A 22,717-nucleotide genomic window follows, 5' to 3' on the forward strand; every position below is an offset into this window, starting at 1 on the left:
TTTTGTGACTCATATTTTTTTAGTATATTTGATTACAAAGATTGCTTTTACATAATTTTAAATTGACTATTTTACCCCTATAAAATAAAATTATCAAGAATTTACTTTAACTTCAATATTTTTCTAATTTGTACCTACCTCATTGTTTCTAATACTACTTTATTAGTATGATTATTATTTTTTAATTAAACTAACATAGTGTCTTTATGGCACAATTCTCATGTAAATTATTAGGTTGTCAAGTTTATGTCATTTACACGTAAGTGTAGTGAAAAAAATAATTAGGTTTCATTTAAAAATATTAGATTATAAGTCAGAAAATTAAGTACCTAAATAATTAGATATAATAACTCATGTCTTATGAGGGTAATTTTGTCTTTTTATGTCATAATTATAAAACAGTGAAATAAAAATTATATTAAATTTTATAATTAAAGATGGTTAAAGAACCTAAGAAAAAAATTAATAGAAGAATGTAATAGATTAACTGTGTAAAACTTTTATTATTTTATATTTTTTTAAAATATTATGAACTCATTATAATTATTTTCTAGAAGTGAGATAGATTTACAAGAATAGTTAGTTGGAAATATCCCATCCGTTACGAAAACGGACGTTCAAAAATCAAATCAACTCGAAAATTATTGATGGAGAGTCTACGTCAAAATTCCAAGCATGCATCTCATTCGTTTAATTGACCATTGTGGATGCATTCAATACATTTGAATATTAATATATGTGTCCAAATAATGAAGGGAAAAAAAGTTGAAGAGAACTTTCGGTTCCTTTGAAGTTGATAAAGACTCGGTTCTAGCATTGAGAGGAGGGCAGTGGACACACCAAAGTGGATCTAACATGGAAATGGAATCCAACTTTAGCGAAGGTCTATATCAGTATTAATTCCACCAATATATTTACGTATGAGATGGATACTACGTTGTAGAGTTCTATAGTCTTACAAAGTCATTGTGTAAATGCTCTCCAAGTTTCATTGCATTAATAATTTGTGAAGATTCTTAACTACAAATGCATTTTACTATTTGTTTATTTATTTAGGATTTTATATGACATGCTTCAACTTCAAATTGATTGCTTAAAAATGAGAAATTTGTTGTCAAAATAGATGTAGGATCATTGCATGGATCACATGATTAATTGAGTTAGTTGGTCGATTTAGTACATTAATAAGTTCGGTACCAAAATACCCATAAATTAGATAGTTTGAAATCGTGTGGTCAATATTGGGTCATCTATATCTTAAAAACATTTCCCAACAAGTTGTCATGTGCATATATCAAGAATACAGTTGTGAGCAAGATTACGAAGTTATGTTCTAGCAAGCGGTTCGATGAAAATATTCATCAATTGTGAATCAAATCTTTTCAAGAGTAGTATGATAACCGATTTTCAAAAAAAATGTATTGCTCTTGATTGCTCTTCATTATTTCATCAGCTACTACATGCTGCAAATTAATTACTTCTGTAGATATGCAAATGATGGATACCGAATTAAGAGGTTGGATGCCCATCTAATCAACTAACTCTTTAATTAAGAATGATACTGGCGTGTGTTATGGGCTCGTTTGCATGCCTAACCAAAGTGCGAGGTGAGCATTGCCGCAGTGGGCACATCAAAGATGAATCTCATATCGAGGCAGCCTGCCAGCCTCCATTAGTTAATTGTCTAGTCCTCATCCATTTATATTAAATTCGGATTACCGTTAGAAGTTAGGAACATGAAGCCCTCGTAATCTGAGTATTATTGAATTTTTAAATATTTTTTATTATGTATCTTTTAATGATAGTATATGGATAAAATTTAATTTTTTTTATTTTTTTATTTATTAACAACCAATCAGCAATTATATTATTTGGTCAGGACATGATCAGATCAGAAGAGAATCTTAATCCTAGAAGTTAACCAGGAAACTCCATGTTTCAACTAGTGAGATCCCTCGGGATATTATTATATTACTGCAGAAATGCCTGTGTTTGGAAGTCAATTAAAAAATAATTAAAACGGAAATTTCAGTCATACACCATCAATAATAACCCAGCAAAGACTACTTAACTGACCAGTCTGAAATTCCTGGGGCCATTTTGTATTTTTGGGCCATAACCGAAGCCCAGCCCAATCGACTATACCAAGAACATTAATTTTATTTATATAATTAAGAGGACAATTTTATTTAAAACGCTGGATTTGTTTTAAAAAATTAAGATTACCTGGGTGTTAAATCACTTCATATATATATATGAAATAATTTTTCAATCAAGAATTTCTGACTATATTTAAAGTCATAAATGAGATAAAAGACAGAAAAAATACATATTCTAATATAATATATTTTGCACTGTAATATATTGAAATTCTTTTTTTTTTTCTTTTAACTTATGCCTGACTTAAATATGATCAAGAATTATTGATTGAATCCTCACTTTGTATATATACATATATAGGTAGGGCTTCTAATTTGCTCTATATATTGTGGAGAAAAAAATATTTACAATTATCTATTCAACCTAGTTTAGACTTTGAGATATGAGTTGTGTTATAACATTATCAATAATATTATTGATCCTTATTTCAAGTTTAGTAAAAGAGTAATACTATTATTTCATGTTTAGTAAGAGAGTAACACTATATTTACATAGTTTGCATACAAACAAGTGCCAGGCAAAAAACAAAATTTGGGACACTACTTAAACACTTTCGCATCCCAGAATTTATTTTCAATTCATCTCCAAATCACCCCTGATTAATTAATGTCCTTTATTAACTTTTTTTATTATCAAATTTTTTAAAATTATATTCTAATCATTCTTCGTAAAATAATATTTTGAAAATATTTTTAAATTATTGTAAATCTTAATTTACCTCTCTTTTTTTCACTTTTAAAAATAAATTAAAAGTTTCATTCTAAGTAGGGATTATAATTAGTTCTGATATGGCATGATTGTGATTAAATTGAAAAAAAAAGTTCAATTCTCAGACTATATTTCTATTTATACCTCAGGTCCCAACAGTGCCAGCCTCCTCACAAGTCACAAAATCAGTTTGTGGAATCTATTGAAACATACCGCATTTAGTAAAATAAGGTTTTCGGATCTATTGGACGTTTGTAGTGTAGCGGCCAGTTGTTATCCAACGAGATCATGCTAAGGTACCCACTTGCAGCAAACAACAGGCTTAGACTGGGCTTTTTTAATCTCAAATTCAGGCCCACTGTCAGTTAAACATGTGGGTTAGGCCGGGCTCGGGCCGGATTTAAACTTTATTTATTTATTTTAAAAATTTTAAATTATTATAAATTTAAAATAAATTAATGATCAATAAATTATTATAATTATAGATAAATTAAAAAAAATAAATATTTTAAATTAAAATAATAAATAAAGTAAATAAAAATTTATAACTTTAATTTTCTTTAATACTGAATTTTTTAATTCAAATACTCTCTTAATTAATTGACACAAAATAAAAAATTTAATATCATAATTTTAATTTTTTTAAATCATAATTATTTTATAAGTTAAAAATTTAAAATTCTTATTTTTTAATTTTAATTATATTATTTTAATTTATAAAATTATTTTTAAAAAAAAAATAATAGGCCTGAACTTTATCCCAATTTTTTTTTTAAATCTGAACTGAGCCGGCCCGAACTTTTTTGCCGCCCCTACACTTGCCCCACTCATACGTACCTTTTACACACATAAAAATGCACACGTGCCGGGCAACTGGGCGGTCAACAGGGGTCCGGCAGTCATATCAATTTCATCAGTTATACAAATATTTCATAACACAACACAACAACCCAGAAATAGAAAGTGCGCTCTTTTAATTTGTCAGCTCTTTCATCAATTGGTAACAGTGAAGCAATTAATCAAGCTAAGCCATGCTTGATAATGGAGTTGTTGGGATATTGGCTGAGACTTCGAATAAGTGGGAAAGAAGGGCACCTCTAACTCCATCACATTGTAGTCGACTTCTACTCGCCGGCAGACAAAAATCTGGAGTTGCCCGCATACTTGTGCAGCCATCAACAAAGCGTATATTCAATGATGCACAGTATGAGGAAGCTGGATGTGAAATCACAAGTGACTTATCCGAATGTGGCCTTATATTAGGCATCAAGAAACCGAAGGTGCTTGATACAACTTAATCATAATAGCTCTGCAGGACTTTTGTTTAAACAATATTGTAGCCGACAAGCTTAGAGGTGTGATTGTTTTGTTTTTGGAGCAGCTGGAGATGATTCTTCCGGATAGAGCTTATGCGTTTTTTTCCCATACTCACAAGGCTCAGCCTGAAAACATGGCTTTGTTAGATAAGGTGAAATGGAAGGTTAATTTAACTCACTACATCTTGACCGACGACAATGAGTTCATGATGGTCATTCTGTAATGTTTATGTGTAGATTCTAGCTCAAAGGGTTTCGCTGTTTGATTATGAGCTTGTTGAGGGAAACCAAGGGAAGAGAAGGTTGATTGCTTTTGGAAAGTTTGCTGGTAGAGCTGCCATAATTGACTTGTTGAAAGGATTAGGCCAGCGTATGCTCTCTCCCCAGTAGTCCTTTTTATAATTTTGCATTGATGGAATCCCCACTTGTGAGTTGTAAGTTGTGACAATAACTAAAATTGCTGCCAATTAAGGTTATTTTTATGTCCCTTTGTTGTTGATCTTCAGGGTATCTGAATCTTGGATACTCGACGCCTTTCCTCACTCTGGGGGCAGCTTACATGTACCCTTCACTTGCTGCTGCCAAAGCTGCGATAATTTCTGTGGGTGAAGAGATTGCAACTGAGGGACTACCATCAGGAATCTGTCCTCTAGTCTTTGTTTTCACTGGTTCTGGACACGGTAATGCTTCAACTAACTTGTTTAATATAACTTTGTTTTTAAATTTTTGTTGTTCCTTTTTTCTTTTCCTCAGCTTCTATTGCTGCACAAGAGTTATTTAAGCTTCTTCCGCATACTTTTGTTGATCCAAGCAGACTTCCAGAACTGTTTGAGAAGGTATATATGCTTGCTTCTAGCATCATAATGCATGCAGCTAGCCATATATGATTTTGGCACCAATCTCATTGAGGTTATTCTCTTAATTTGCATCAGGCCGGGGATTCCTCTCAATCAACATGTTCAAGTTCAACAAAAAGAGTCTTCCAAGTTTACGGATGTGTAGTAACCAGTGAAAACATGGTTGAACCCAAAGATTCTTCAAGAGCATTCGACAAAGTAGTGATTTTTCTTTTCTGGATTTTGCAATGCAGTCATGTACAGTTATTTTTTATCTATGAGATCATAATTTTTTTTCTTTCCAGAATGATTATTATGAGCATCCGGAACAGTATAATCCCATCTTTCACGAGAAAATAGCCCCATATGCATCTGCTATCAGTAAGTATATTTTTCCTTCGAAATTATATTATTGGCAAGTAATATGCCACGTTAGTTTTTTCAGCTGCCGTATTAGATTATCAGTTGAGGCTCTTCCATCATTGAGCCTTTTCATGTTTCTGCGGCAGTCAATTGCATTTACTGGGAGAAACAATTTCCCCGGTTGTTGAGCACCCAGCAGCTTCGAGATCTAGCACAAAAGGGATGTCCACTGGTTGGAATCTCTGATTTAACTTGTGATATGGAAGGCTCCATTGAGATTCTCAACCAAACTACAACAATCGACTCACCTTTCTTCAGGTATAATGACGGCAGACTCGTGTCATTCTCTATAATTCCCCATATTAAATTCATAGTTTTCCTTCATTTTACAACTCTGAAGGCGCTATTGCTAGTGTATCAAAATATTTGATTTATAATCCAAGTCAACCTCTGTTGTCTGTTTCCAGATATGATCCCAAAAATGATTCATATCATCATGACATGGAGGGGGATGGTATAATATGTTCAGTTGTTGACAATCTTCCAACAGAATTTCCAAAAGAGGTGATATATATACTTCACCTGCTTTTGTGAAAATGTATAATTATTTTGTTCTATGCAGTTTTTTAAAAATCATTCAATCTCAGATCAATGTATTTACAAATGTTCAACATCATATTTAACGTGCCATTTTCTTGTGTAAAGGCATCCCAACATTTTGGAGGACTCCTGTCCCAATTCATTGGCAGTTTGGCTTCAGTTGCTGACATTGCAAAATTACCTGGAAATCTAAGAAGAGCTTGCATAGCTCATGGAGGAGCGCTGACATCCTTATATGAATATATTCCAACTATGCGGAATTCCGGTTAGAAGTAAATTTCTGATCGATCATCCCGCACACTGGAGAAAGAAAATGGGTAAGCAGTCTGGACTGTGTGTCATAAGGTCCTTCAAAGTCTGGTCTTAATATGAGTTCGTAAGGTCCTTCATCTTCAAGTTACTGTCAGTTTGTTTTATTTATTTAATTTTGTAGAGGAATCGATAAGCAAATCAAGTGACTCTGATAACCATATGACAACTTCCGAATTCAATAAATATCTAGACCAAACAGCAATCCATTATTAAAATTTTCTACAGCTTGCTGTATTGACGAAATGATGTGCATGGGTTGAGATTTGACCAAACAGGGAGATGTAAGCTCAAATCAGCAGTAGTACTTTAATTTTAGGGAGCAACGCATGCAATCATCATCCATAATTCCCTGCTGAGATAAATCTCTTACATCAAACTCGAGCAGACTCACACAAATAAAATCATCAAACTTGAGCAGACTCGCACAAATAAAATCATCAAACATCTAGCGGAGCAAGTGTTATTTATTGCTAGCTAGGACATTTATAGGCAGCTGAGCTTAGCTATGGCCTATGTATGACAAATTCACAGACCAAGAGAGAAAGGAAACCCAGTGGAGCCAAGCCAAGTACTCCCTGCAATAAAATTCGCAGCTGTATAAGTTTGAGCCTCAGCTGCACTAGTAATCACCTTGAATGTGCTCCATTTCACCCTATTCGATGTGTCAGCACCAGCACCTGTGTTTTGATACTCTGCATAAAACAATGTGTCCAATGCAAAATTCCCACTCCATTCATACCACCCAGCTGGGTTAATAACATCACTTATATCAGATTGCATCACAACAGTCCTCGAGTACCGCTTCCATGGCCTGCCTAAATATGTCTCAAAGCTGCCCTTTACAGCAAGTAAATCTGATGTTGCACCAATCCTGCATTTTTGTATCACTATGCCTGTGTTCTGATTCGGGTCGTCGCGGCCTTGTGCCGTGACCATGTTCCTTTGGTTTGGATTGGGGCGGCGAGCATGGATGTCACAGTTTTGGAACACAGCTGCTGCATTTCCGAAAATGAAGTCCACTGTGCCTGCTATAATGCAGCTGGTATAAAATTGGCGAAGTGAGTGTACATAGAGAGTGTCTTGGTATGCTAGCATGTCACACCTATAGAATGCTGATAAATCTGATCCTACTCTCAGTGCCACGGCTTGATGTTTTGACGGACCCGCCGTGTTTTGAAATGTTATGTCTCTGGCCAAGAATCCGTCCCCTACCACAGCTGCAATAAAATCATAAATATTTTTTTTATTATCAAACTTGCTAAAGACGCTTGTGCATGTGGTTTCTTGTATAAACTAATATCACTAATAGTATTAAATTTAATCAAAATAAAAAATAATAAAAATAAAAATATAATTAGTGTTTTCAATTTCATACAAACATCTTATCAAAGTAAAAAATAAATAAAAATCATGCGAACATTTCTGTTATGCCACAATATCGAGAGTGGAAATGCAACCAATTTCTGCTTTTTTGACATGAATTGTGTAAAAATATATACTAACATTAACTTATTACTATCTAATTTGTTATTCTATCTTCAATAATGCATTACTACATTTTTTTTTTCTTTTTGATGAATTTGATCAGTTGTTGAGAATGATGAACTTGGTGATTTGGTGAGATGGTGAGATTTGAGAGTGACATTAGTTTAGTAATTTGTTGAATATGATGAGGGCTATTTGGTTTTTTTTTTTTTTTTTAATTGTACTTGACTAATTATGATAAAAAAAAACTTAAAAGAATCAATTTCAAATACCCAAAATTATTTTTATAAATTTCCCATGACTTTTCCTGATCTAAACTGTCAGGCAAACATTTTTACGAACTACCAAGCTTTTTTATTTTTTATTTTTGAGAGATTACGAACTACCAAGCTAATCTAAAAATATGAATACGTAATAATAGCAGGTCCCGTATCTATCAGTTTGACTTGTCGTCGTTGGCCTATATACAGCTGGCTTTATTCAGGAAGCTCCAGAAAAATGAATTACACGAGCATGGACATGAGTTTTGCCTGCCTTTCCTATTTTGTTTTACTATCAAGCAGCTGGTAGCTGGAATCAAAGAAATTAAACACAATAATATATTGGGCAAGAACAGGTACTACATTGCTATAGAACCCCTCAATCCTCATTACAGCCACCACCTACCCGTTAGTATCAAATATATTTTTTTATTGGGTACAAAAATCAATTGAGTAAAAAAGGACAAAAGTCCAATGGTTCTGGTGAGCTTCACGAGCTGCTCGCGAAATTACTGATCTTAACTTGATTTTAAATTAACTTTCGTACAAACATAACTTTTAATTTGACGAAGATAAATTCAAATGCAGATTCAGATATTTTGCGAATAATGCTGAGAATGAATAGTATAAACGACATTATCACACAATTAATATTCTGATTAATCTATGGTTAGTATGTGATGAATAAATTAACTCGGCTTACCAACAGTTGCAGAGTTGAATGTAGTGCTGCCATCAACCACATTCCTGCTACCGGTGATTATTGTAGTAGTCCTCCCATCTCCAATAAACATAAGATTAATTTTCTTCTTCGGCACCTCCACATTTTCTCTGTACTCCCCAGCTTTAATCCTTATAATGTACCTCCGACTACTCCCCTCCGGTGCAGCCGCCACCGCCGCGGCCACAGTCAGGTAGTTACCGCTTCCATCAGCCGCCACGGTAACATCAGGTACCACCGTTGTTGCCTGCAGCAGCCTCCTGTCCCCAGCTGATAACCACTCAGGCCATTTCGTTTCATCATCAAGACGCCGGGCTTTAGAGTAATGATCAACAATGTCTTTGCCTATATCACCATCAGTCATGTTCTTGATCATTGCCAAGGCATTGCTGCACATGTGAAACACGTGCATTTGACCCTCCATTAATTCTTCACGGATCTTTTTATCAGCGCGCTCGTGGGAGAACCCATCAAGGCAAGTTTCTTGATTAGTCATTGCAGCACTCACAAGGATCTTTAACTCATCAGCTTGTTCAGCTATCGACTTGTTATTAGCTGCTGCAGGATAACCCTGAAGCTCATGTTCAGTTTTGTAAAGCTCGTCGAGAGTTTCGTCGACCATTTCGAGACAGTCGTGTAGTGAAGTCTTCTCACGCTTCGTGAGCGTGCTCTTGCGAGTGGTGATGAGTTTCTTGATGGCGAAGTAGTTGTGTTGAACTGCAGTGATGGTAAGGTTGAGCGACAGTCGTATCACATCTTTTGGGCTGTTCACTTTTGACACTGCAGCAGCTGGAGCTGCGGAGAGTGCTGAGAAGCATAGCTCTGGGTACAATGTGGCACTGCAGGAGGATCTGATAACTGGTTGAGCGTAAGCATGAGCATGAGCCGCAATGTGCTCATCATTTGTGTTGCTAGAGTTGTTCTTTCTGGTGGCAATTATAGTGACAACGGCAGTGACTACGAGGACTACTGCAAAGAGAGCCAAGAAAAGCTTTCTGGGTTGTGCCATTGTGGTAAAGATTTTTGTTGATAAGGCTTGGTTTCGTGTGATTAAGTTGAAACATGGATGGAGCATGTATATAGAGTAAGAGGAGGACTGACCGAGTCGCTTGAACTCGTATGATTGTGATGCAGTTGCAGTGGGGCCTTTATGAAGTAGAGTGGATAGGTACCGAGCATATGGCATTTAGCCATAAATGGTCCATGGACCATGGATATCAAAATAAAAATGAAATAAATGCATAAACGAAAGGGAAAAATTTATACACGCCTGGCCTACACGGTAATAAAAGCGATTGACTCCAAATTTCTTTTTCTTTTTTTTGGTTAAGCGTAAGAGATCAACATTTTTATGGTTTACAATCTTGTTTTAACATTTGTAGAGGCAGCACATGCGATCATTTATTGCATATGAATAGACGACGGGCCAAGCCTGTCAGAATTAGCTCTGCATCTTCATTTATTAAGAGATACTCTATCAATGAGGCCCGTGACCATGGAGAGATAAAATAAAACACATAATTGCTTTTATTTTCATTTTTATGGTTATTTCAAATTCTCAATTAAACGACCCTTCGAATCCCGTTCTTTCAAAAGCTGTGTACGCTTGATCATCAAAACAACTCCCTAATTAAAATGCAATGGACCAGATTTATAGAAACTACATCTTAGGAAAATAACAAAAAATAAAATCAAAGTCAAAAGGCGTAAACGCCATCCGAACTGCACGGAGTCCACATTCAGTTGAACATAACGTGGGCTGGGGAATTAGCAAAGACACTAGTGGGCTTATAAATACAGATCCAGACCAAAATTTCATTCACTACTGAGGGCTTCAGAAGACAAATATTGGGGCTACATAGTAACTCATTTTCTGATGGTCCGATTGGTTAAAACGCAAAACAAATAAATATTTGTAACAAAAATGTACAGCTAGATTAGCTATAATAGAATAAATAATTTATTATTACTATTATTTTTTTAACAATTAACATATCTATTATAATCTAAGATCTAATTAGAATAATAGAAAACTTAAAGTGTTGTTTGTAGATCTATGGAGCATAATTTGATTTTTTTTTTCCAAATCAGTCCCATAGATTTTTTTTTTCTTTTTATCTCATTATATATATATAAATGAACAAATTTTCACAAAATCTTATGTTTTTACCATAAGATAATGTTATATTTTGTATAGTTGGGACATATAATTTGTATCTCGAATAGTCTGTCACAAATCTATATTTCCTATGTATTTATGGTATGAGTTGATTTTATTTTCCATAATCAATGTAATAATACTCTACTGCCTATCAATAAACAACAAGTAAAATTTCATGGTATGTGAAATACAAAGTATGTATAATGTAATGTAACATTACTCTTGATTGTATTATATCTTCGTAAATTCATTTTTAGTTATTCCATACTTTCGTTTATCATTACATTCAGTAAATAATTCAATAATTGATGATTGCCTATTATTGATGGATGATGCAGTCGAACAAGCAACATCGTCATATTAAATTAATCATACCATAAACTATAATATATTTTTGTCAAGAATACATCAACTAGGGTCACAATAGGCAAACAAACTTTTTTAAAACAAACAGTATCTTGAAAATATCAAAAAAGAAAATACGTGAAAGGTACACACAAATGTTAGAAAGTTCGATGGGATAAATGTAACACGTCACTTTGACTTTACGTTTTTTTTTTTATAAATATTTTACATTATTTGTGTGTGTGTTTTTTTTTTAAACATTTTGCCAATTTTTTTTTTTTTGGGAAGTAACAACTTAAAATTTTTGCAAATTTCTTGAAATTTTACTGAACCATGGGACAAGGAGATGATATATTTAGCAATCCTTAACTTGACTTACACTGAAAGTGTAATAAATGAGGAGTTATCCATAATTGGAGGGAGGCTCAGTGATACGAGAAGAAACGTGATAGCTTAAAACTTTTGGTGGGAAGTGATAAGTTATGTGATTGGGCGGTGACTAGACGGACAAAAAGAGCAAAATAGCCTTTCCAATTCAATGACAACAAGTTAAGTCAGTTGTTGATACACTCAATTTGATTTTACAAAATTCTTGAAATGGAAGAAGATACGTGGTCAAATGTAACTGGATAAATATTCACTGAGTTGTTGCTAACGTAGCAAGTGGCGGGATCCACTTTTCCCGTTACTTGGCGTCATTATCTTGTCAATGAGTGCAAAATAATTCATGAAACCCCGCATCTGCAGATGACACATACACAAACAACAGTTACAACACGCACGTGGCCATTTTGTTTCACTTGGCATTCACATGTTGATCACCGTCTACAACAAGAACAGAAACTGAACATTTGGTTTTAGAGTGGCAGAGGCTTTTCAGTTTAGTTTATTACACGATATACGAAGTTGCATGCAAGAATCGTCGTTTATTCCTCGAATTACCAGCACATATATACCCACCAAAGCCTGTACGTTTGTACAAAACTATACTCGTACAATTATTTTATTCTTTTTTTTATCATTTTGTCTGTTCTTTGATGGTTTAAACTTCTGTTTAGAGTAGATTTTTCAAAAGTTTTCTGATACTTGATGAAGTACTATTGGATGAATTATGCATGAGTGTTTTGATTGTTAGGAATCATACAATTTTGGATCATTTGTTTGTAAATTTCATTTTTTGTTAATACAACAAATTTCCAGCTCTGAATTTTCTCTTTTTTTCTTTTTTAAATTTCACTGAAAGGCAATGTTGAATTGTTGATTGATATGTGAACGATATTGATATTGATTAGACTATTACTTGTAATAATGAAAATTTAACAATTACAACAGGTGAAGGTACACAATGCCCATGCTGGGGAATGGAGTTGTTGGAATCCTCTCTGAGTCTGTGAATAAGTGGGAAAGAAGGGCGCCTTTAACTCCATCACACTGTGCTCGGCTTCTGCATAGTGGCCGGGATAAATCTGGAGTGGCTCGCATAGTTGTGCAGCCATCAACAAAGCGCATCCATCATGATGTGCTCTATGAGGACGTTGGATGTCAAATTTCGGAAGATTTGTCTGAATGCGGTCTTGTTTTGGGTATTAAACAACCAAAGGTGCTAACATTCTCTGAAGTTTGCTATCTGTGGTTAACAGGCTCAGTATTTTTGACATGATTGTTTGGATTCGATACAGTTGGAGATGATACTACCTGATAGAGCTTATGCATTTTTTTCACATACCCACAAAGCGCAGAGAGAAAACATGCCTTTGTTGGATAAGGTACATTCTCTGTTCACATCTTTATGAACGGCTATTTATTGATAATGTTGCCTTATCTTATTTTCTATGTGGTGCATAGATTTTAGCAGAGAGGGTCTCTCTGTATGACTATGAGCTTATTGTTGGGGACAATGGGAGAAGGCTACTTGCTTTTGGTAAATTTGCTGGTAGAGCTGGAATGATTGACTTCTTACACGGATTAGGACAACGTATGCTCCATTACCTTTATTCTTTTTTTCTCTTAAGCTCGAGTGGAATTTGTTACATTTTTTTTTTTTATTTTGATAATCTATGCATTCAATTACAAAGCTTGAAATAGTCCAAAGTTACTTTGAAGTGTTAGAATGTACTTGGCAATAAGTTTCTCTCTAGTTGATTTTCTTATTTTCTTTTAATATTCAGGGTATTTAAGTCTTGGATATTCAACGCCTTTCCTCTCACTGGGTGCGTCGTATATGTATTCTTCTTTGGCTGCTGCTAAGGCTGCAGTAATTTCCGTGGGTGAAGAGATATCAACTTTGGGATTGCCATCAGGAATCTGTCCTCTTGTCTTTATATTCACTGGTTCTGGGAATGGTAGTGTAACACTGTAGTCTGTTATTTTCATTTTTCCCCATAAACCTGAGTGTTTTGATTGAACATTCAACAAATGTGACTGTTGTGGATATATTGCAGATTTGCAGTGTTATTCTAATATGAGCACTTACTGATGATTTGTTCTCCTGCAGTTTCGCTTGGTGCACAAGAAATATTTAAGCTTCTTCCTCATACTTTTGTTGAGCCAAGTAGACTTCCAGAACTATTTGGAAAGGTATCTGTTACCTTGAAAATTTAGTTTTCCTTTATAATTATTTATGTCATTCAGGGCTTAAGTGTCATGAGGATGTATCAAGGTTGAGAATTTATGGAAATAATCATTTTTTCTGTTTATCCTATGAGTAAGCATCTTGCATGCTATCCTTATTTCCTTAAGAACAGAGTTAATGAGAGGGCAGGTTCCGTACTAGCTGCTTATGTGCAACATTAAGGAATCCTCTTAGCACAATAAATTACCTGATCAATATTTCCAAAGACTTTTAGTGCCTGTTTGGTATGGCTTATTTAAGAGCCATAAGTGCTTATTTAATCCCATAAGCACTTTTTAAAAAATTTTATAGTGTTTGGTTATTTTTTTAGTAGAGTTTTTTTAGCTTAAATAAGCTAATTTACCTCTACTAGCAAAAGCCCAAAATTTGAGCTTTTGGGAGTAGAGGTTAGAGAGTTTTTCCAAAAAATATATAATATAAAAAATATCACACAATTTAATAGTTCAAAAGTGCTTTTTTTATTGACAACCAAACACCCAATGACTTTTTGTCCAAAAGCTCTATTGGTATAAAATCTACTGCTATAAGCTCTACTATTATAAGTTCTATTTAATAAGTTGTACCAAACGGAGCCTTAGGCATTTTTGTTTAAGCTTATGTGGAAAATATGACAAGCTGCTTACAAAAAATGAAGCTGAATGTGATGACTGAAGCAATAAGAGCAGAAAAAGAAGATTTTTTCCTGCTAGGTGATGTTCATTTGGAAGCCTTGGGTGGGACTCATTACTAAGTGCCTCCTAGGCTACTGCACTGCTTGTGTGGCAAGAATTCTTGGTGTTTGAATACATGCCATTCACATCCAATATTTTGTAATTATTTGACTTCTGGATAGTCACCGTTTATTTTTCCCATTTTTTCTTTTTATTCTTTTTAACTTATTTCCTTTCTAGGCTAAGGATCAACATGGAGGGGCATCAAAGAGAATCTTCCAAGTATATGGCTGTGTTGTGACATCTGAAGACATGGTTGAACATAAGGATCCAACAAAAGGATTTGACAAAGTTAGTAAAACTCTGTATTGGAAACTCCTTTTCTTTTATTCTTCTTTACATTCAGCATGCAAGCCTTCAGTTGTTAATTTATATGCCTACTCAAACTATTCTACACTTTCTTTTTGTATAATGAATAGTTAATAAAAGTTCTGTGAAGGAAAACTCCTATGTGAAATTTTACGTACTCAGAATTGGCTGTTTTTTGAATATTTTTGTGGAACAAACCATGTTGAGAGGCATGATTTTGACTTATAGGTGCTAAATTTCAACTTTAAATAATTTATTGTTTTATTTTCTTTTGGTTTTTTCTTAGGCGGACTATTATACACATCCAGAGCACTACAACCCCGTTTTCCATAAAAAGATAGCTCCATATGCATCTGTTATTGGTACATGCTCTTCTTCCTGGATCTATAGTTCCAGCAAACCTTGTGCTTTTGATTTTGTTATTTGGCTGTTTTAGTTGGTTAAATGTCGTTTGGACTATTTCATTATGGAAGACATAGATATTGTTCAGCATATCCACCTTTGCTGTAGCTGGTATAGCACTCATATGAATGATATATTTTTATTGAATATGCATTTTTTGCTTTTTTTTTTTATGGGTCACTTCTAATTTTTACTCATTTGCAGTCAATTGCATGTATTGGGAGCAAAGATTTCCTCGTTTGTTGAGTACTCAGCAGATTCAAGATTTAGTGAGAAAAGGATGCCCACTTGTTGGAATTTCTGATATAACTTGTGACATAGGAGGATCATTGGAGTTTGTCAATCGAACCACATCCATTGACTCATCTTTCTTCAGGCAAGCTTTCTCGACAAATACTGTTTATTCAAATTTGAACAGGAAATATGTTTTTATTTTCAATTTATGTTAATTTGTTACATTCGTAATAGTTAGTAGTGCGGAGTCTTTAGCTTTGCAAGTATATTAGAAAGCATAAAATTCACTTTTACAAGCATCCTGAAACCAAAAAGAATAGTTTGCATTACTTATTTTCTTTTTCCCTATAATTTTGCATCGTCAATAGTACTCCAACTAGAAACTATTTACTCTTAGTTCTGATTAATCATTATATTTCAGATATGACCCTTTGAGCGATTCATACCATGATGATTTGGAGGGTAACGGTTTGGTGTGTCAAGCTGTTGATACTCTTCCAACAGAGTTTGCAAAAGAAGTATGGTATTCTTGTCCACATGTTTCTTTTGTAAAACATATTATGGTTATCTGTCTCTGTGATAGCATGACGTTAGGATATCCCTAATAAGTTTTGTAGTCTTGTTTAACATTCCATTTAATTGTATGAAGGCTTCCCAACATTTTGGAGACATACTATTGGAATTTATTGGTAGTTTATCTTCAACAGTAGACTTCACTGAGTTGCCTTCACACCTAAGAAGAGCTTGCATTGCCCATGGGGGAGCACTTACAACCTTATATGAATATATTCCACGTATGAGGAAATCTGATTCTGAGTAAGCTTCTGGTGCCGTCTGTCCTGTCTTTGCCTTTTTCATTGTCCTTTCTGTTTTTCTTTCAGTAAGTTTCGCAAATCAGTTACAATCAATTCTTTGAACCCTGAGTTACCAGATTTAGTTTTATGGTTTTTTTTTTTTTTGTTTAGAAATCCTAAGGCATAATTACACTCTAATATTCATTTCTGCAAGAAGATACGCCTGAAGTTGTGTCTACTCTTTATTAAAGCGTGAACTACTATTGATTGCAGAGATGTATCAGATAATCTTGCAAAGGGCCACTCAAACAAGAAGACGCACAATCTATTGGTAGATTTACCGATTTTACTTTTGGTTTTAGTTGTCTTCATACAAAACATAAGTTTGCAATACAAATTAGTATAATCTGAGTGTTATTAGAAATGTTCATTGTGTCAGTTTTAGTCAATTGTGGTTTCTTGTTTAACTTTCCTGACTAGAATTATAATTGACAGGTATCTCTGAGTGGTCACTTATTTGACCAATTTCTGATAAATGAGGCCTTGGATATTATTGAAGCTGCAGGTGGCTCCTTTCACTTGGTGAAATGCCAAGTAGGTCAGAGTACTGAAGCTTTGTCGTTTTCGGAACTCGAAGTGAGTGAATCTAGTTTCGATGAATAAATTTTATAGCCATGTTCGTATTAGTCTCATGAATCCTCTCTGACTCTTATGTGATCTTTCATTTTTAAATTGGTTTTGTCTCAGAGCAATATGTTTGTAGGCGGCTTATTGATATTTGTAGGTTGAATTCCCATCTTACTGTTTTGGCAGGTTGGAGCAGATGATAGTGCAGTTCTTGATCAAATTATTGATTCTTTAACTTCTCTAGCTAATGCAAGTGAGAACAATAGAGACCAAATTAGTGGAATAAATAGGATTTCCCTGAGGATTGGTAAGGTCCAGGAGACTGCCACTCAGAAGGGACCTGGCACAAAAGGAACAAGTTCTGTTCTGATTATTGGTGCAGGCCGGGTATGTCGACCAGCTGCTGAGCTTTTAGCATCATTTGGAAGCCCTTCCCACCAAATGCAGAAAACATGCATGGAAACTGATTTTGAATGGCAGAATGATATTCGAGTTCTTGTTGCATCTCTCTACCTAAAGGATGCAGAGGAGGTATACTTGAGGAAAACCCTCACTTTGCTTCATTGATGAGAGCGTAAAAGTTTTACATGTTTTCTATTTGTGAATTTTTATTTAACTTTCTTATCTCTTAAAATCAGAATCTGCATATGTGCAAAAGGATATATAAAAGAGTTGCACATAAATGAATACTGAGTTCATGCATAGATGGACAAGATCTGTACTTGTATTAATAAATCTGGTTTAGGTCATTGAAGGTATTCCAAACGCAGAAGCAGTACAGCTTGATGTTTCGGATCATAAGAGTCTTTGCAAGTGCATTTCGCAGGTAAAGTATTTTCCATGTTATATTTTAAGCAGCTATTTGGTAGATGTATCTGCAATCACTAGTAGCCGTGCTTCAAACCATTTTCTAATAATCCTTAAGAGTGTATCAATATTTTCAGTAAGACCAATGAAATTGGAATTGGCATCTGACACGGCCTGACAGTATGTCAACAGTATTCATTAAATAACTGAAATGTACTGATATTTGTTCATGAAGCTGTTAATAGTGAAAAAACGGTTTGAAATCCTACACATTTTTTTACCTTTTAACTCTTTACATATCAAAATAAGTTTTTCCCTTTTGGAATGGTTTTACAGATGACTAAACCTTGATGACTTATTCACTACTGAGTTTTGGCCTTGTGCAGGTTGAAATTGTTATAAGTTTACTTCCTGCTAGTTGCCATGTGATGGTTGCAAATGCATGCATTGAGGTATTTAAATAAAAGGATAAATCAATTACTTTGTGCTTTTAATTTTTTTTCCCCATCTAGCTGGGGACCTAATTGTCCATATTTTCAGTTTAAGAAGCATCTCGTTACTGCTAGCTACATTGACGATTCCATGTCCAAGCTAGATGAGAAGGCCAAGGGTGCTGGTATCACAATTCTTGGGGAGATGGGCTTGGACCCTGGAATAGGTATATTACATCCTAATCCATACTGCGTTTGAATATTCTCATGTGCTTGCAGTTGTATTTGCTATTGCCTCTGTTTCTGTCTTTTGTCTTTATTTGGGTTGATCAATTGATTTGTGTGACAAACCTGTTGATAAACTTAGAATTGGTCTTGCATTTTGAGGCCTATAGAGCTTGAAAACTGTTGTTACATTTACCCTGTCAACTCAAGCCTTTAGGCCAAGTGTCAAAGTGGCAAATCAACAAATATTACACCTGAAACTTGGTTGAGTACATAAGCGAATATACAACTCACTGCACAAAGTATATTTTCAATGTCTGGAGGTACCTTCCATGTTGTCTAACTTCCAAGTTCTTTAGTTATTTATTTATTTTTTTCAATGTAATGCTTCAGATCATATGATGGCAATGAAGATGATCAACCATGCACATGTTCGAAAGGGTAAAATAAAGTCTTTCACTTCTTACTGTGGAGGACTCCCATCACCAGCGGCTGCAAATAACCCATTAGCGTATAAATTCAGGTAATATTTTGGAAGTACTCAGAGCTTCAAAGTTAAAACATACATACTATTTACAAAGATTTTCTTTCAAGCACAAATGTTGATAATATTGGTTTCTCTTTCTGACTTCTTGACACTGATTACTGGATATTGAATGCCTGAAGTTTATTTTGTTGTGCTCTGTTTGGTGAGAGTATCAGGAGTTTACACTTTTTCATCGGTAGGTCGTTTCGCTCTTTCTTCATCTGAATTTTGGAATCTTTTTTATCCTTAACCCCATTTCCTAGTCTTTAGAGAGAGATTAACACATTTTCGAGATCTTGGTCTCCTTGAGAACTTAAATACTGATGGTTCATATTCTCTTTCTGTTAACATAATCTGCATTTATTTGATTGATATTTTTTGGCATTACCACTAATCGTTCTGATTGTCATACCTACTTTTTAGTCTCATGGAGAATTATGGCAGTTGCTGACATGTTATCATTTATTCAGTTGGAGTCCTGCAGGAGCAATTCGAGCCGGACGAAACCCTGCCATCTATTTGTTTAATGGAAAAACCGTACAGGTTGATGGTAAGTTGTCAAAAATCCGTAGAGTAATATATTTACAGATCTGTAAATATCATATTTGTACATTCCGATATATGAATGTTTCGCATGCATTGACCATAGTTTATAAGAGTAAAGCTCTCCATAAATTGACAGATAAATATCAGTGGTATTTTACCTTTGGTTTAAGAGTTCTATGTCCTCACCATGAGCAGTTTTGTGTATAATTTAAAACACTATCATTTTTCTGTCTCGGAAGGTTTTATCGTTTCGCTATTTTGTCACTATTGTACTTCATTGGCAAAATTGCAGGGGATAGTCTCTATGATTCAGCTGAGAAATTCCGGATAGCTGATCTTCCTGCTTTTGCATTGGAGTGTCTTCCTAATCGTAACTCTTTAGTGTATGGCGATATATATGGAATAGGAAAAGAAGCATCGACAATATTTCGTGGGACCCTCCGCTATGAAGGCATGGCTTGAATTTTGACTTCTTCTTCTTAGTATTATTTTATATGTTCTTAAGACAAAAATACAATAACTTGATTTGTTAGTTTAATTTTGTGAGATGAGATATCATTAAGATGTTGATCTATGCCATCCAAATTGAAAAATAAATGTTAACTAATGGCTGAAACTGAATTAAGGATTGCTGATAAATCCCAGAATCCGGATAAAATGATCTTGAATATCAATTTGGTTTTATGTTGTCAGCGCTAATCCTCTAATGGTTCGTACAGGGTTTGGTGAAATTATGGGAACACTTGGAAGGATTGGTTTCTTCAGTGCTGAGACTCATCCAGTTCTTAAACAAGGATCCGGGCCCACATTCAGAATGTTCCTATGTGAAATTCTCAAAATGGACAGTCAGAAAATGGGTGAAGCTCCATTAGGAGAAAAGGAGATAACTGAAAGGATTCTCTCACTTGGACATTGCAAAGAAAGAGAAACAGCATCAAAGGCAGCCAAAACTATAATGTGAGTTATCAGTATCACTGGATCAATGTTGTTTATCTTCTATAAGTTATTGCACTGACCTTATGTTATCTCTAATGTCATCTAATAGGATTTACTAAATGTGTTTCTTTTTCTTCTCAGTCTTCCGGTTGCTTAAAATGTTTCTTTTATGTCTATTAGATTTTTGGGGCTTCATGAGCAGACAGAAATTCCTGCTTCCTGTGAGAGTCCGTTTTCTGTTACCTGTCTCCTTATGGAAGAAAAGCTAGCCTACTCGAGCACTGAGGAGGTATATCTCATCAATAAATGGAACTAAGTAAATAAATAAAAGGCACCTGAATTTTTTTTCCTTCCTTTTTTCAGTTTCTGCATGATAAAAAATTACCATTCTTTGTTTCTCAATGTTAGTGAACGAATGATCTGAGTGACAAGCACATTCACTGAAGCAGTAGTTTGGCGTCTGCATCTGCAAAGAATTATCTCAATGAAGCATACCTGATCATATGTATATTATGTACTCCAAAAATATTAATTCTTGCTACTTGCATGAATATGGTCAGGATATGGTGCTTTTACATCATGAAGTGGAAGTAGAATTCCCAGATGGGCAACCGTCAGAGAACCATAGGGCCACTTTATTGGAATTTGGAAAGATGAAGAATGGGAAAATGATTAGTGCAATGGCTCTAACAGTTGGTATTCCTGCAGGCATAGCAGCCATGGTATTGGTTGCAGCATCTCTGACCTCTCTTTTTATGAACAGGGAAAATACATAAATGAAACTGTTTATTTGTGTTTTCAATTGTTGCAGCTCTTACTCGTAAACAAGATCAAAACAAGAGGCGTCCTGAGACCTATCGAACCTGAAGTATATGTGCCAGGTAATTGCCATCCATTTTTTTTTTTTTTTTCATTTTGTAATAGATTCATACATATTACAACTAACTTTTTCTTTTGCCTGTTCTTGCAGCATTGGATATGTTGCAAGCCTATGGTATCAAGTTGGTGGAAAAGAGTGGGTGACCCTAAAACTATTTAGTATCTCCCTGAATTCTTTTTCCTGTACAGATTCAGGCATCAAGCTTGAGAATTCAAAACCAGAATAAGATAATGACAATGTAATTGCAACTCCAGGTTCACCCAAATAAAATTTTAGTGATTTTTTTCAAGCCAGCCGGTGCTATGCTTTATTGGAATGCTCTGCAATTATTTTACAACTTCCATTTATGCGAGATCTACACCTTTCTTGTTCAATCGTATCCATCGTTCTAGTAATATGCATGAATCACACACACCATTAAAGAAAGTGTGCCCAAGGACAGATAAATTTACAATAACTTAGGTAGCGTTTACTTTTTGGATTGGAATGGGAATTCTAAAATTGGGAGTGTGAAGTAAGAGTATATTATTTACTTACACTGGAATGGAAGCATGGAATGAAAATTAGAATTCAATTTATGTGTTTATTTTGTCTTGAATTTGAGTAAATAGTTTCAAATAACAATTTTATCTTTATTTCAAAAATTATAGTTTTTAATTACAAAGCTAATAAAAAATATATTTAATGAATAAATATTTATTTTATTATATTTGTAAATTTATAATAATTATTAATATTCTTAATTATGAACATCACAATTTTTTATTAATTTTAATTTTAATATAAAATGAAACGTTATTTTATTTAATATAATTATATTAAATTTATTATTATATAAAATAATATAATATTATTTAGTACAAAATTAATATTTTCTTAAAATAAACTATTTATTATTATTAATTATTAATTATTAATATTAAATAAATATAGTATTATTATTTTTAAAATAAATATAATAATATTATATTTATTAATTCTCTATTAATATAATAATATTAATTTTAAATAATTTTAACTTAAAATCAATGCAAATTATTATTTAGTTAAATATAATAATATTATTCAAATAAATATAAAATTATTTATTTTATTTTATTTTATTAATTATAAAACATAAATTAAATTAAATTTTTTTTAAAAAGGTAGAAAATGGAGAGGTGGGAGTAGATTCCCACTCACACCTTCCCCAATGGGAGTCTCACTCCCACTCCCCACTCCAAAAATAGGTGGGGTCTACGGAGTGAGATTCCTAATCCCTCTCCAATTTAGTGAAGTAAACACTGGAGTGGGAAGAATCCGCACTCCTCACTCCCACTCCAAAAAGTAAACACAACATTAATGTATCTTTTCTGTTTAATTTTCAAATGACTAAACACTAAACGGCAAAG

At 34.0% G+C, this 22,717-nt stretch overlaps 3 protein-coding genes across 7 annotated transcripts; 2 read left to right on the forward strand and 1 right to left on the reverse strand.

Moving 5' to 3' along the window:
• Positions 1 to 3,768: 3,768 nt before the first annotated feature.
• Positions 3,769 to 6,513, forward strand: LOC18055589 (alpha-aminoadipic semialdehyde synthase). The gene is made up of 10 exons (XM_024177392.1): positions 3,769 to 4,148; positions 4,250 to 4,336; positions 4,422 to 4,554; positions 4,691 to 4,864; positions 4,938 to 5,020; positions 5,117 to 5,239; positions 5,326 to 5,401; positions 5,530 to 5,701; positions 5,851 to 5,947; positions 6,089 to 6,513. Exons 1-10 carry the CDS (start codon positions 3,900 to 3,902, stop codon positions 6,251 to 6,253), a joined length of 1,359 nt encoding a protein of 452 aa, XP_024033160.1. The 5' UTR covers positions 3,769 to 3,899; the 3' UTR covers positions 6,254 to 6,513.
• Positions 6,514 to 6,577: 64 nt separating this feature from the next.
• On the reverse strand, positions 6,578 to 9,947 carry LOC18055590 (pectinesterase). Its single transcript, XM_006452856.2, has 2 exons — positions 8,744 to 9,947; positions 6,578 to 7,512 (listed from the first exon to the last, which is right to left on the reverse strand). Exons 1-2 carry the CDS (start codon positions 9,945 to 9,947, stop codon positions 6,821 to 6,823), a joined length of 1,896 nt encoding a protein of 631 aa, XP_006452919.2. The 3' UTR covers positions 6,578 to 6,820.
• A 2,049-nt stretch (positions 9,948 to 11,996) lies between these two features.
• Positions 11,997 to 21,615, forward strand: LOC18055591 (alpha-aminoadipic semialdehyde synthase). 5 transcript variants are annotated; one of them, XM_006452858.2, is made up of 25 exons: positions 12,000 to 12,235; positions 12,600 to 12,867; positions 12,947 to 13,033; positions 13,113 to 13,242; positions 13,436 to 13,609; positions 13,762 to 13,844; positions 14,790 to 14,900; positions 15,205 to 15,280; positions 15,525 to 15,696; positions 15,976 to 16,072; positions 16,204 to 16,370; positions 16,622 to 16,679; positions 16,844 to 16,984; positions 17,162 to 17,506; positions 17,721 to 17,801; positions 18,169 to 18,234; positions 18,323 to 18,440; positions 18,832 to 18,961; positions 19,435 to 19,514; positions 19,803 to 19,961; positions 20,230 to 20,467; positions 20,627 to 20,735; positions 21,007 to 21,168; positions 21,258 to 21,327; positions 21,417 to 21,615. In XM_006452858.2, exons 2-25 carry the CDS (start codon positions 12,613 to 12,615, stop codon positions 21,467 to 21,469), a joined length of 3,162 nt encoding a protein of 1,053 aa, XP_006452921.1. In that variant the 5' UTR covers positions 12,000 to 12,235; positions 12,600 to 12,612; the 3' UTR covers positions 21,470 to 21,615. The 5 variants fall into 5 exon arrangements, with proteins under 5 accessions (XP_006452920.2, XP_006452921.1, XP_024034422.1 ...); XM_006452857.2 differs by lacking the exons at positions 21,007 to 21,168; positions 21,258 to 21,327; positions 21,417 to 21,615 and adding an exon at positions 20,855 to 21,000 and having other exon boundaries at positions 11,997 to 12,235; XM_024178654.1 differs by lacking the exons at positions 15,976 to 16,072; positions 16,204 to 16,370.
• Positions 21,616 to 22,717: the final 1,102 nt, after the last annotated feature.

Source organism: Citrus clementina, unplaced genomic scaffold (genome assembly GCF_000493195.1).
Source record: "Citrus clementina cultivar Clemenules unplaced genomic scaffold, Citrus_clementina_v1.0 scaffold_1, whole genome shotgun sequence".
Classification (NCBI taxonomy): domain Eukaryota; kingdom Viridiplantae; phylum Streptophyta; class Magnoliopsida; order Sapindales; family Rutaceae; genus Citrus; species Citrus x clementina.